Consider the following 13,664-nt stretch of genomic DNA (forward strand, 5'->3'; position numbering starts at 1 on the left):
GGTAAAGGGGGCAGTAAGTTGGTCTGGCTGTAGTTCAGTTTATTCTGGCATGGGATCTAGAAAATGTATTTACATTGTAAACCCGGAATCAATGCAGAAGCTGATTAATATTAGCCAAGGCAGCTCTGCTACAGAACTGGGCAACTCGGTCCCTGAAAGGCAAGACTTTGAAGTTTCACCTGAGATAACCTCAATATTGACTTCAGTTCTGCACTTGCATTTATGTATTACCTTTTATTATTATTATTATTATTATTATTAATAATAATAATAATAATAATAATAATAATAATAATCTTTATTGCATTAGCAAGAAAGCCATAGCAACTGTACAGAATATTACCTTTTAATCATCCCCTTTCTCCAAGAAGCAAACGGCTCCACTGTTTTAAACTCAAGTTTTAAACTTGAGGTAGGTTAAACTGATACAGAGCCAGTTTGGTGTAGTGGTTAAGTGCGCGGACTCTAATCTGGGAGAAACGGGTTTGATTCCCCACTCCTCCACTTGCAGCTGCTGGATGACCTTGGGTCAGTCACAGTTCTCTCAGAGCTGTTCTCTCAAGAGCAGTTCTCTCAGAGCTCTCTCAGCCCCACCTACCTCACAGGGTGTCTGTCGTGGGGAGGGGAAGGGAAAGGAGTCTGTAAGCTGCTCTGAGACTCCGAGTGAGGGGCGGGGGTATAAATCCAGTATCTTTTTCTTCTTCTCTTCTAACTCAAGTTCACCCAGTGAGCTTCATGGCAGAATGGGGATTTGAACCCTGGTCTCTTGGTTCCCAGTCGAACATTCTAACCCCTACACCACACTGGCTCCAGTTGCAGCCCTCTGGGTGCACACAAGTAGGGGCAAGCAGCACTCGAGTTCGTTGGGATCTGGGCAGTGCGATGGGAATGCGTATCCAGGTGTGCATCTGCAATATCCATCATGAGGTCAGGTCACATTTGCCCGTGGATCCCCCTCACTGGATCAGTGCAATTGCACAGGGCTGCAGATATTCCCATTACCCTGGCTGCTGAGATTTCCACTTTTGTGCCCTTGCATCGTCTGATATCATTGTGTCATGTATAGTTGTTGAGTTTTGCCACTTGTATATAGGTAAAGAGTACTGAGAACCATCACTAGTCCTGGAATTTGGAGAGTCCTTAGCGGTTCTCATCCCAGAAAAAGCCGTTAGAAGAAAACAGCCTTATTGATTCCAATTAATGATCCAGCCGACCAGTCTCTTGAGGGCAGTCATGTTCAGACTCCCTAACCTATTTTCCTCGAGTATTGGCGTTTCTCTGTGCCATATGTTGGTTTGTGACGGTTGGAGTTTCACAAGTCCACTGTGCACCGTTTTTTAAAAGTTAGGAAAACCACAAGTCTTTAAAACAAACCAGCACTGCCGTCGTGTGTGCGCTGCCTTGGTTTTCAGGCTTCTGTTTACTCCCCATTCCCGGTCCATTCTCTGTACTTCATCTCTTGTGTCCTTATGCTGAATGACCAGATTATTCAGGGTGGAGATTCAGTGCTTGTTAGCTTGTTTGCTTTCATAACTGCAACACAATTGCCTGACGGTTAAAGAACGCTACCCGCTTTCGGAGGTTCTGCATTCCTCCTCCCATTAATACAGTAACCCCAAATAGGGCACCCATGGGGCGTCACAAAAAGGGATAAAAGTCCAGGGTTCCCTCTAAGCTGAGTTAGCGTGACCCGGCTCACAGTTTTTTAGCCTCCGGCTCACACATTTTTGTCTTAGCTCAGGAAGGATGGGCTCCAGAGCAAACTAATTTGTGCAGTGGCCAAATGGCTCGCTCACAACTTTAATGCCGGTAGCTCACAAAGTAGGATTTTTGCTCACAAGGCTCCGCAGCTTAGAGGGAGCATTGCCCACCAGTGTGTTTTTTGTCACCGAAAGCAAAGAGCCAGTCCTGGCTTTCCTGAATCTTGCTGGCTTCCAGGAGACATCACTTCTGGGTATGCAGGGAACACCCCGGTCAAAACCACTTGCCCACATCGTTGGTGGATGCTTGGGTTGGAGCCTTCCGAATGTTTGTAATTTCCCCCCATGACAGCTATTTTGTGATGATGAGGAAGAAGAAGAGATTGGATTTATACCCCACCCTTCACAACCCAAAGGTGTCTCAGAGGGGCTTACAAACTCCTTCCCCTCCCCCTCCCCACAACAGACACCCTGTGAGGTGGGTGGGGCTGAGAGAGCTCTTGACAGAAACTGCTCTTTTTTTCAAGAACAGCCCTTATCAGAGCTACGGCTTGCCCAAGGTCGTCCAGCCAGGTGCAAGTGGAGGAGTGGGGAATCAAACCCGGTTCCCCCAGATTAGAGTCCGTGCACTTATCCACTACACCAAACTGATGGTGCTCACTGTCCTGTCTAAAAACTCCGAAAGTACCCACAGGCTCAACGATGTCAGGGGACCCCCCTCCTTGATACTCAGTTTCCTCTGCCACATGGATTATGTCTGCCATTTCAAACTGGATTAGGGAGTTACCTGTGCTTATGTTGTGTGTGTGCTTTTTTTTTAAGTGTCTGGAGGTCGCAGCCGTTTACATCTCATCGACCTTGGAAGCTGCGAGAAGGTGTTAAGCAAGAGCCGAGATGGAGGAGGTTCTCTCTGCCTTTCCCTTTCTGCCTTGGGCAGTGTCATCCTTGCCTTAATCAACGGTGCCAAGCATGTGCCATACAAGTAAGTCAATCAGTCTACCTTTCCGTTTATGCCAAGCTGATCAGACTGCCGGCCTCTGACTTGATTTTTAGATTGCTTTTCAAAGTTCTTTCGGTCACATGGAGGCAGTGTTCAGCGGTGGCTTAAAAGTAATGCCCTTCCAACTCTTTCTACTTCCTCCTCAGAGGAGTTAGACGAACATTCGAGTGAATCTGAGGCCAGCCCTTGCAATTCGCTCCATCTGAGGCTGAGCTGAAATTAGGGGGTGAGGTGTTTCCGAACGGTTTCTCTTCTGGTGGAACACAGCCTCTCATTTTGAGGGTAATTTGAGGCGCCTTGTCAAACGAGGCAGGAATGTTCCAGAATGAGGGTGGGAATTATTTCTTTTACTCTGAGTTGAGTTTTGTGGTGGTGGCCTGTGGTGGTGTCCAGATTGGATTGGCTACAAGGCACCAGGAGGACATCACATTGGCAGAATAATATAGCCAGCAGAGCAAAGAGACTGCCCCCACCCCAAAAAAGCCTCAAAGCCACTGAAAAGAGGGCAGAAAACAGAGGCAAAACTGAACAAAAGTATAAAAAATGGTTATGTCAAGAGTGGGCTTTTATAAAACATTTAAGGCTTCTTGAAAATCCCTATTCCACATAATTTCCTCATAAGAAGAGAAGAAGAGATTGGATTTAAACCATGCCCTTCACTCAGAGTCTCAGAACGGCTTACAAACGCCTTTCGCTCCCCACAGCAGACACCCTTGTGAGGTAGGTGGGGCTGAGAGAGCTCTGAGAGAACTGCTCTTTCAAGAACAGCTCTGACAGAACTATGGCTTTCTTAAGGTCATCTAGCAGGTGCATGTGGAGGAGTGGGGAATCGAACCCAGTTCTCCCAGATTGGAGTCCTCACACTTAACCACTACACCAGACTGGCTCTCATAAAATCTCAGCTCATTCTGAATTTTGTCCTCTGCTTTGCCCAGGATAAGGGAACCATTTGGGTTGATTATTTCGAGATCATTGGTCTTTCCAGACATCTTATGATGGCCTTACTTTCCTCATTTTCGTATAGGGGGGCCCTCACTTTTTAGTCTAGAGTAGGGATTCCCCAACCTTTTCGATCCTGTGGGCACTTCTGGAGTCTTGAGAGGGGATGGAGAGTGCCTCCCCAAAATGGCTGCCACAGGAGGAGGAGCCAAATGCAGCCCCTCCCTCTTCACACGTCCTGTGAAGCAGGAAAGCCTGAAGGGGGAATGGAACCACACACTGACTGAGTGACGCCCAGGTGCTTACCAGCCCTTCTGATCTTCCACTGTGAAAAACCGTTTCATTTGAATGAGAGCGGCCAGTAATAAACCCTGCCTAACAATGGCTGTGCCCACTGCCCACTTTCTGAAAAGTTCAGGAGGTGCCAAGAGAAGTACTAGTGGGTGCCATAGGCGCCATTTGAGAAACCCTGTTCTACAATGAAGAATGTACTATTAAAAGTTTTGGGGTGGGGCGTATTATCTCACACAGATTGCATTTTTGCTTTGAGCGATCAGGTTCAGTTTTTAGGTGTTCCTTGAGCCCCATCTCAAATGGGAGTGACGCGCAATAAAAGAGAGAACCATGAGTATCTCAAATCATTCTTTGTGCCTCTGTCGTACCCCACAGGGACAACAAACTAACCATGCTACTGAGGGAATCTCTCGGGAACATCAACTGCAGAACAACCATGATAGCTCATATATCGGATTCACCAGCCAATCATGCAGAAACCCTCAGCACCATTCAGCTTGCCTCACGCATTCACAGAATGAGGAAGAAAAAATCCAAGGTTGGTGTAGAGCACAGCAAGCAAATAGAGTTCAATTAGGAAAGCGTCCCTTGGGAGGGAAGGTGAGATTCCAAGACAGTAAGCCTGGGTCGCCGGCTGTTGACTCAGAAACAGTGATGCCGATTAACACTTCTGGGTATCAAGATGGTATATGTGAATAGCAGCATCTCTGATGCTGAACAAGGCCATTGGCCATTCCATCTCCCTGGCATGCTGTGAACCGAAATGAGAAATGTGGCTTCATATGAAGTTGGGTGTGCATTCGGTATATACCGAATAAATAGCCGAATAATACCTTATTAGTGACTCTGGAGAGGGAAGGGGGGATTTTTAAATGCCTCCCCTTCCCTCCTTGAGTCTCCCTGTGGCGATGGCACACCTCCACAAGCCATTTGCCTTCCCTTTACTCTTGGAGGCGTGCTGCCGCTGTGGCGTGACTCAGGGAGGGAAGAGGAAGCATTTTTAAATGCTGAATAAATTTGGGTTCCCAATTATTACCTGAACCTGAATCCAAACTAAGTCAATTTTTTTTCGTGCACACCCCGAATGTCAAGAGAAGGGTCATCAGAATGTCCGTTGCAGTGCTGAGACAGGAGATGTCACTGCTGCAAACTGCTGCCCTGCCTTGGAGCTGTAGAGCACCGTTCTTGCTTCAGGATCAGAAGCTGGTAGCCCAGACATATTTAAAAAGAGCTGGTTTGCATGGTTGAAAATTTGAAGCATGAGTTTGGTACTTTAGATCAGTGTGACCACAGGGGTCAAGCGATTACCCTCTTATTAATGCATTTTATGTATTAACATTATTTTTTTTACAATTAACAGTATGCCTCAAGCTCATCTGGAGGAGAAAGTTCGTGTGAAGAGGGCCACATACGAAAGCCACACCTGAGACCATTTCACCCAAGGACCATCGCTCTTGACCCTGACATTCCTGTACTGAATTTATCCAGTGAGCCTGATTATTCCTCAAGCAGCGAACAGTCCTGTGATACCGTCATCTACGTCGGTCCCAACGGTACGGCTTTGTCAGATCGGGAGCTGACAGATAACGAAGGCCCTCCGGAGTTTGTTCCCATAATCCCTTCCCTGAACAAAAAAAGAAGCAAAGACAACTCTGCTCTGGCTAAAAGCTCGGACAAAGACCATTTCAAGTGCAACACTTTTGCAGAGTTGCAGGAGAGGCTGGAGTGCATTGATGGCAGCGAGGAGCCCGTTAAGTTTCCTTGTGGGGAGACTCCCGCTGCAACTTGCAGCAACACAGTTCCAGGAAGTGCGGAAAATGGACAGTCTAAATCAAAATCACCTTCTCCCCCTGGAGCATTTAAAAGGGGAGTTTTGCAGGAACCAGGGCCTCCTAAGAAAGGGCATAACGTTTACTTCCAGCAAAATGGTGGCTGCCCAGAGAAGAAAGGGATCCCTTTAAAAACAGAGCACACCAAACAGCAAACTTTACTAGAAAGCAACAGGGTGGATTTGGATGGCGAAAAGAAGACCGTGGCCGATTCCTACCAGATGCCGACGTGTACCCCTTTTATTAACCAAGAGCAAAACCAAGCTGTTGCCGAACCGGTTGTAAAAGAGAAATCTTTGCATGTGAAAAAACCTTTACCCAGCCCTGCTCCTCCACCTCCACAGCAGCAGGCACCGCCATCTCTGTTGAACGCCAAGCAAACCCATCTGCCGTTTGATCGCAGTCATGCAGTCCGAACACCGCCCGTGGGAATGAGTAAGCAACCGGCTAGTGAATGTGAACCCAGCCCTGAAGGAAACACATTTTCGGCTAGCAACGGCAACACGGAGCACCAAGGGGAAGGTATAGAAGTCCATCGATTCCGGTCATCCTTCCGGGGGAAATGCTTTGACCGGGATATCCTGACGACGACGGTGACTTTGCAGCAGCCCGTGGAGCTCAACGGGGAGGATGAGCTTGTCTTTACTGTGGTTGAGGAACTCTCCATCAGCGGTATCTTGGATAATGGGAGGCCTGCCAGCATCATCAGCTTTAACAGTGACTGCTCACTGCAAGCTCTTGCATCTGGCTCTAGGCCAGTTAGCATCATTAGCAGTATAAATGACGAGTTTGATGCCTATACCTCCCAGGCGAGCGCCTCGGGGGTCAATATCGACATTGTGGTGCCGTTTGCCGAGAACCCGTTCTCGAGCAGCAGCAGACGTTCCTCAATCAGCTCGTGGCTAAGCGAAGTCAGTATCTGTACAATCGAGAGTGACGGAGGCCAATCAGGTGACAGTTTCCTTGCTCAGTCTGCTTACGGCTGTCACAGGTCTGAGGAACCTTTTAACCTGGGTGGTCCTAATGGCCCTGTACTGTTAAAAGCCACTCTGAACGACAGTGGGTTTTGCTTTTCAGAACTGGAGAGCGACAGTGTAAATTCAGGCAAAACATCTTCAGGTGTCCACAGAAGCCCTCAGAACCCTGACATTACCAAAGCATCTCTGGCAGAAAGTGCTCTTTGCGTCACCGATCAGCCAGCAAAAGTCAAGCCTTCTAACTCGCCAAATACACCAGTGATTGAAACACTACACTCCAGTCTTCCCCGGAGAACGAAAACTACCTCATATTCAACCCACAACAATACGACCCTCAGTTGTAAGGAGCTGCAAAAGCCACGTGTGATGTTTGAAGATCCTTGGCTGGTTCGTACAGACAATCACTTGGAAGCAAAAACCACAGACCCTTTGCTCTCTCCAATGTCTCCCATGCCGAGCACTGAGAAACAGCCGGTGAAGTCTGTTCAACATTTCGGTAGTTCGGCTAAGCCAACAAAATCCCAGACCATGCTTGCGTGCTCTCAGAGGGTCGTAGATGGTTGTGAAATGGCCTCCAAGTCTTCCAGCGGAGCTGCTAAAAAGTCTGACGGCAGCATCACGAAGATGCCACAGCTCAGAAGAGGAGCCACCACACTGGGCGTGGTTCCCGTGTCACGTGGCAATTGTATGACTTCTGAAGGCATGAGCAGGGGAAGTGCTGAAGCTGGTTTTGCCACTAGTAGCCTGAAAAAGAAAAACGTGCAACAAAAATCGAGTATGTTACCCAGGCCGAGTGGGACGATACCTCCAGCACCTCCTGTCCGTAAATCGAGCCTTGAGCAGAAAAATGGCGGGATGCCAAACGGTGGCGGGAAACCTTCAGGACTGGACTCTGTTAGGGCTACTTTGGGAAAAGCTGAGGATGAGGTTGATTTGCAGTTGAGAGTTGGGTCATGTGCTTCCGAAAGCGCCAGCAACAGATGCAACCTCAAGGGTGACCACTCTTTGCCAAAAGCGACATCAAGTTTGAAGGCAAAGACATCGAAAAGTGAGACTGCCCATCGCTATGGGAGCCACATGTCCCTTGAGAGATGCGATAGCCTGACATCCGTCGGGACCAAGGCTGCGCTGACTAAGGAAAACGGCAACGGTAACATTAACAATGGCAGGACCGGTCGGTTGGTCCCAAGGCTGGGAGTTCCCCCTGCCCCTTCTGGTATTACATCACCTCCGTCATATACCTCACCTTTACCCTGCAAAAATAATCAGGCAAAAAGTGGAGTGAGCCAGAAGGCTCCAGCCAGTGGAAATAAGAGCCGCAGCCTTTCAGCCAGCGGGTCCAAGTCCCTGAGCTCCTCTGTGAAGTCATTAGCTCAGTCTGTTGGGAAGACGTCTAGCATCCCTATGAGTGGGAAAGCAGCCCCACGCTCTGTGCAGGGGGCCAGCAGCAAACCGGGCCGGGGAACGATTATGGGAACCAAGCAAGCCATTCGGGCAGCCAACAGCCGTGTGAACGAGCTGGCCTCGGGCAGTTCGGTCAAGATGGGCCATTTCCGAGGTTCGACCGATTCCGATAGCGGCAACGACAGCGGGATTAACCTTAGTGACGAGAAGTCGCAGGTCTTGGTGCTGCCATCTCCGTACAGCAAGATTACTGCCCCGCGGAGGCCCCAGCGGTACAGCAGCGGGCACGGGAGTGACAACAGCAGCGTCTTAAGTGGGGAGCTGCCACCGGCAATGGGCAGGACGGCTCTTTTTTACCATAGCGGTGGCAGTAGCGGTTACGAAAGCATGATCCGTGATAGCGAAGCCACTGGCAGTGCATCTTCGGCACACGATTCCATGAGTGAAAGTGGGGTATCTTCACCAGGTCGCATGAGAAGTGTGAAATCCCCGAAGAAAAGATCAGCAGGTAATACCTCCCTGATAATATTTTTTCAAAGTTTCCTTGGGATTTAACAGTGCTCAAATAGATCGGTTAATGTTCCAGAGTATTTATAACGCATCAGTCTTGTCGTCCACTGTGTGGTTAATTGATGGTGGTGGAAAGTGCCATCAAATCACAGCTGATTTATGGCAACTCTGTTGGGACCTCCTGATGGCACCTGGTATTTTTGGCCACCGTATGACAGAGTGTTGGACTGGATGGGCCGTTGGCCGGATCCAACGTTGGCTTCTCTTATGTTCTTAGAGGTGGCTTGCCATTGCCTGCCTCTGCGTAGCAACCTTGGACTTCCTTGGTGGTCTCCCATCCAAGTTCTAACCAGGAATAGCCCTGCATAGCTTCCATAGTCTGATGAGAGCAGGTTAGCCTGGGATTAGACTCCCCCAAATGGCTCCCCAAAACAGGACATTATAAGAAGCGCATTGCAAGCTGCATGTAGTAAGATAGCTAGATTTGAGTCGAGTAGCACCTAGGAGGAGGAGGTGGAGGAGGAGGAGATTGGATTTATACCCCGCCCTTCACTTGGAGTCTCAGAGCGGCTTACAAACTCCTCTCCCTTCCCCTCCCCACAACAGACACCCTGTGAAGTAGGTGGGGCTGAGGGAGCTCTCTCAAGAACTGCTCTTTTTCAAGGACAGCTCTTATCAGAACTACGGCTTGCCCAAGGTCATCCAGCCAGGTGCATGTGGAGGAGTGGGGAATCAAACCCGGTTCTCCCAGATTAGAGTCCACACACTTAACCACTACACCAAACTGGCTCTCAGACCAGCAAGATTTTTAGGGTATAAGCTCTTGACAGTCAAAGCATCCCTCGTCAGATTTGAATCAAAAGCTCATGCCCCCCAAATCTTATTGGTCTCTAAGGTGCAACTGGATTCAAATCACGCTGTTCCACTTCAGACCGACATGGCTGCCCTCCGGAACGGTAGTACTACATGAGTCGCAAGTGGTGTATAAGAGCCTGAGAGGCATAAGATTGATATTCCTGGTCCTAAATAAAGCTGTCCTTTTGATTCTCAAGGCCTGTCCAATGCAGGTTAGCTATTGATGGTCTATTTAGGACCAGTTGTTACTTGATGGGATAGATGCAGTTGCTTCTGCCTTGTTTGACTGCCCCACACTGCTCCACAAATATTAGATCCAGTGGCAGGGGCTGATATGAACCCCAGTGTTGGCCCATCCACAAGGGAGTCATGGGAAAGCAACCATCAGCCCCCGTGCTACTCCCGAAATACAACAGTTAGTAGCAGAATAAATGGATGTTTGAATGGCGGCTGCTCAGCAGCCATCTGTGATGGAGGAGATTCCTGCAGGGGTAGAAAAGCTGCTCTGAGCTTAAGGTTGACCAGGCTTGAGTGCAGCTTTCCTTATAAAGCTAATTAACTTGATCCTATTCAGAAGGAAGTCCCATTGATTGATTTCTAACCCTAACACACACACACACCCCATTACCAGCAACTTCCTTAATCGAGATTCCGGCAACCCCTGTATACTTCTTTTTTTAAAATGCCTTGGAATTAGTCGTTTTAAAAAATATACTTTAAAAAAATCCCTTTAACCTGCCATGTTTATCATTGTAATTGCAAAGTACCAGTCTAGCGGGTCCTTTGATTGACGTATTCACCAAGTGAAAATTAAAGCAAGAGAAAAGAATTTGTTTTTTTTAAAAAATCCCAGGGCACTAAACTTTGTGATTAATGCTGCTAATTAACTACAGACCTAAGGCTTTCATTAGTTTTACAGTGTATTTAGGCAAACAACTGAAATTAGAAATAGATTGGAGATACACTGGTTTAATCAGTTCTGAGCTGCTTCTTTGACATCAGCGTTTACTCCTTCCAGCATTTGGGGGAGGGGCTGTGACTCGTTGGAAGAGCCTCTGCTTGGCAGGCAGAAGGTCCCGGGTTCAATCCCCAGGATCTCCAGTTAAAAAGGACCAGGTGGTGTGAAAAAGGACCAGGTGGTGTGAAAGACCTCTGCTTGAGGTCATGGAGAGCTGCTGCCAGTCTGAGTAGGCAATACTGACTTTGCTGGGCTTAAGTTAAGTGTGTAGACTCTAATATGGGAGAACCGGGTTTGATTCCCCACTCCTCCACTTGCACCTGGCTGGATGACTTTGGGCAAGCCGTAGTTCTGATGAGAGCTGTCCTTGAAAAAGAGCAGTTTCTCGAAAGGGCTCTCTCAGCCCCACCTACCTCACAGGGTGTCTGTTGTGGGGAGGGGAAGGGAAAGGAGTTTGTAAGCCGCTCTGAGACTCCTTTGGGTAGTGAAAGGTGTGGTATTAATCCAATATCTTCTCTTCTTCTTCTCTTTTCTGTCAGCAGAAAAGTTGGCTGGATCCACCCCGTTATCCACCCCGTTAACATACACACAACCCAACCTGCATCTCAGAAGTTCTTCAAGTGCAAGGGCATTTAGTGCAGGCTACAAAAAACACCATCTTTATTCTTTATTACATATAAATAACTTTTAGTACCAGGTTTAGAACAGGGATTTAAAAAAAAAAATCAACATCTGCCTAACTCAGGAAGAAAAACTCTGATTCATTCTCATTTTTTTGCACAAATGGCTTACGTTTGCACTTTAAAAGTGAGTATAGTCAGTTGTTCTTGGTTGAAAGTACTGTCAAGTCACAGCTAACTCAGGGCAACCCCGTAGGGCTTTCAAGGGAAGAGGTGAACAGATTTTCCATTGCCTGCCTCTACCTACTTACTCAGGACTTTCTCGGTGGCAGCCCCGTAGCTAGATTATTTTGGGTGGGGGGCACTGGGGGATCACTTCTGATGTCACAAAAATAGTAAAAATAGTTGAGCACTCTCCTAGCCCCCACTGGCCAGCTGGCTCGCTGCTCGTCTTGTGCTTCCGGCTCTTCCCTGAACTGCACACTGTCCCCAAGATGCAGCTGCTCAATGAGGAAAGCACGTGGAAAGCTGGGACTGGGGGCAGAGCCAGCTGTGCAGACATGTGATGCCTGACAGGAAGCACAAGGAAGTGTGTGGCTGGCCGGCACTGCACTGACCCCAGTCCTGGCCCCACTGGTGGACCTCCTGATGGCACTGGTATTTCTGGCCACTGTGTGATATAGAGTGTTGGACTGGATGGGCCTTTGGCCTGATCCAACATTGGCATCTCTTATGTTCTTATGTTCACTTCTGGGGTTAATTCAGGCTGGTGGGAGAGGAGGGAGGAGGAAGAGGAGGAGGAGGAGATTGGATTTATACCCCACCCTTCACTCGGAGTCTCAGAGCAGCTTACAGACTCCTTCCCCTTCCCCTCCCCACAACAGACACTCTGTGAGGCAGGTGGGGCTGAGAGAGCTCTTTCCAGAACTATCCTTGAGAGAATAGCTCTGACAGAACTATGGCTTGCCCAAGGTCACCCAGCAGCTGCAAGTGGAGGAGTGGGGAATCAAACCGGGTTCTCCCAGATTAGAGTCCGCGCACTTAACCACTACACCAAACTGGCTCTCTGGGAGAGGGAAGATGGGGAGAGGGGGCATTGCAGATTTGGGAGGGGGTGCCGCCGCCCACTCCCTCTGCCCAGGTACGGCCCTGCTCAGTGGTCTTCCATCCAAATGCTAATGAGGGCCAAACCTGGATGTCCCTTGGGATCCCTTTCAGTTCTGTGTTTCTAAGGAAAACTTGGTTGCCACTTAATGGTCTCCAGTTAGGGATCCCAAGTCCCCCCCCGGGGGGCGGGGAAACCCTCGCCCCAGAGGCCCATTCCCCGGCACCGCCAGATCGGGCCCTGGGGGGAACTCCTCCCCGATGTGCGCGGCACCAGGAAGTGACGTGGGCATGCCGGGGGCGGAGCCACGGCCATACAAGGGAAAACTCTATGGTTTTCCCTTGTATGGTCGTGGCCCCGCCCCCAGCGTGCCCGGCGTCATAACGTCACTTCCTAGTGATGTGCATGCAGCGCGTGCGCGCACACCGGGAGCCACCCAGGAGTCCCCCGCGGAGGAGGTAAGTGCCACTTGGCAACCCTATCTCCAGTCACTTCACCTTCATTTCCATAAATCTGATCTGAGTAGTCTGTTCCAGAGTAAATATCTGTGTTTACCTCAATATGCAAGTTTAGGGAGCAGTCTAATATCTTTCCGGGCTTATGGATCTTGAACGTGCTAACGTTGCAGGCCTACTGGCTGGGGGCCCAGTTTAGATTTGATGATCTGTTCAGCAAGTTCTTTTGCCTGTGTCACGTCTAAATCCAGCCTGACGTTTGAGAAATTGCAAAGACAGAAGTGATGCACAAACGGCTTTCGTTTTGGGCCAATGCATTCTCGGCATCTCCCATTTGGGCGAAAGTGACCAATAAACTCAGCGTGACTGATTTCTTTTTGCATAAGCGTGTAGAGGTTTGGGCTGAAATGAAGTACAGACCTGTGCATTAATCTGAAAATTTGGCAAGCTATCCCGAGCCCACAGGTCCAGGCAGGGCATGTATCAAACTAATAAACACTTCCTGGCCCCGGTAGCCAATTTGCCTCACTCTGCCTAGTCCGTTAAAAAGGCCCAATTCGGTCTCCTTCTGCTGCGTGTCCCCCTCTTAAGTCTCGCCGGCAAATCAATATTAACAGCTGTGTAAAGTTGCACACATATTGAGACGAAAATTACTGGCTGATGGATTTGTGTTTGGTTTTGCCCGAGGAAATGCTTTATAAGGTCTTTTTGAAAATGACAAACGGTTTCTTTTTCTTTTTTCCCCTCCAGTTGGAATTCTCCTCTGTCGATACATTACAGCGTAACCTTTTGGAGTGCTTAGCGCTTTGAGGTGCCCTGATATGTTCAGAAGTTGTTCTAGGTTTTAGTTCAGGGGGAAAGAATGACTGACGCTCGAGCTACACATTGTATTTTCCTTCATTTTTTTAAAAAAACCTGTAATCCCCCCCCCCCCAAATGTAGCTGTGGGGTTTGCTTTTTTGAGGAGTGGGATGGTGGAGGGGGGGGGGCGGTTTAACCCTTTCCCTCCCCCCCCCTT

The 13,664-nt window shown here is 48.8% G+C and overlaps 1 protein-coding gene across 1 annotated transcript in view; it reads left to right on the plus strand.

The window, feature by feature from the left end:
• The window catches only part of KIF26A (kinesin family member 26A), a gene marked incomplete at its 5' end in the record, with an annotated part of 111,863 nt that overhangs the window by 90,976 nt on the left and 7,223 nt on the right, over positions 1-13,664 (plus strand). The window contains 4 exons of the mRNA XM_015406555.1: positions 1-13; positions 2,523-2,682; positions 4,309-4,471; positions 5,294-8,651. The exon at positions 1-13 is cut by the window's left edge and continues 183 nt beyond it. Coding sequence (XP_015262041.1) covers positions 1-13; positions 2,523-2,682; positions 4,309-4,471; positions 5,294-8,651 — 3,694 coding nt within the window. The remainder of the gene's footprint in view (positions 14-2,522; positions 2,683-4,308; positions 4,472-5,293; positions 8,652-13,664) is intronic.

The sequence above is a fragment of the Gekko japonicus genome, unplaced genomic scaffold (genome assembly GCF_001447785.1).
Source record: "Gekko japonicus isolate JY-2015 unplaced genomic scaffold, Gekko_japonicus_V1.1 scaffold1862, whole genome shotgun sequence".
Lineage (NCBI taxonomy): Eukaryota > Metazoa > Chordata > Lepidosauria > Squamata > Gekkonidae > Gekko > Gekko japonicus.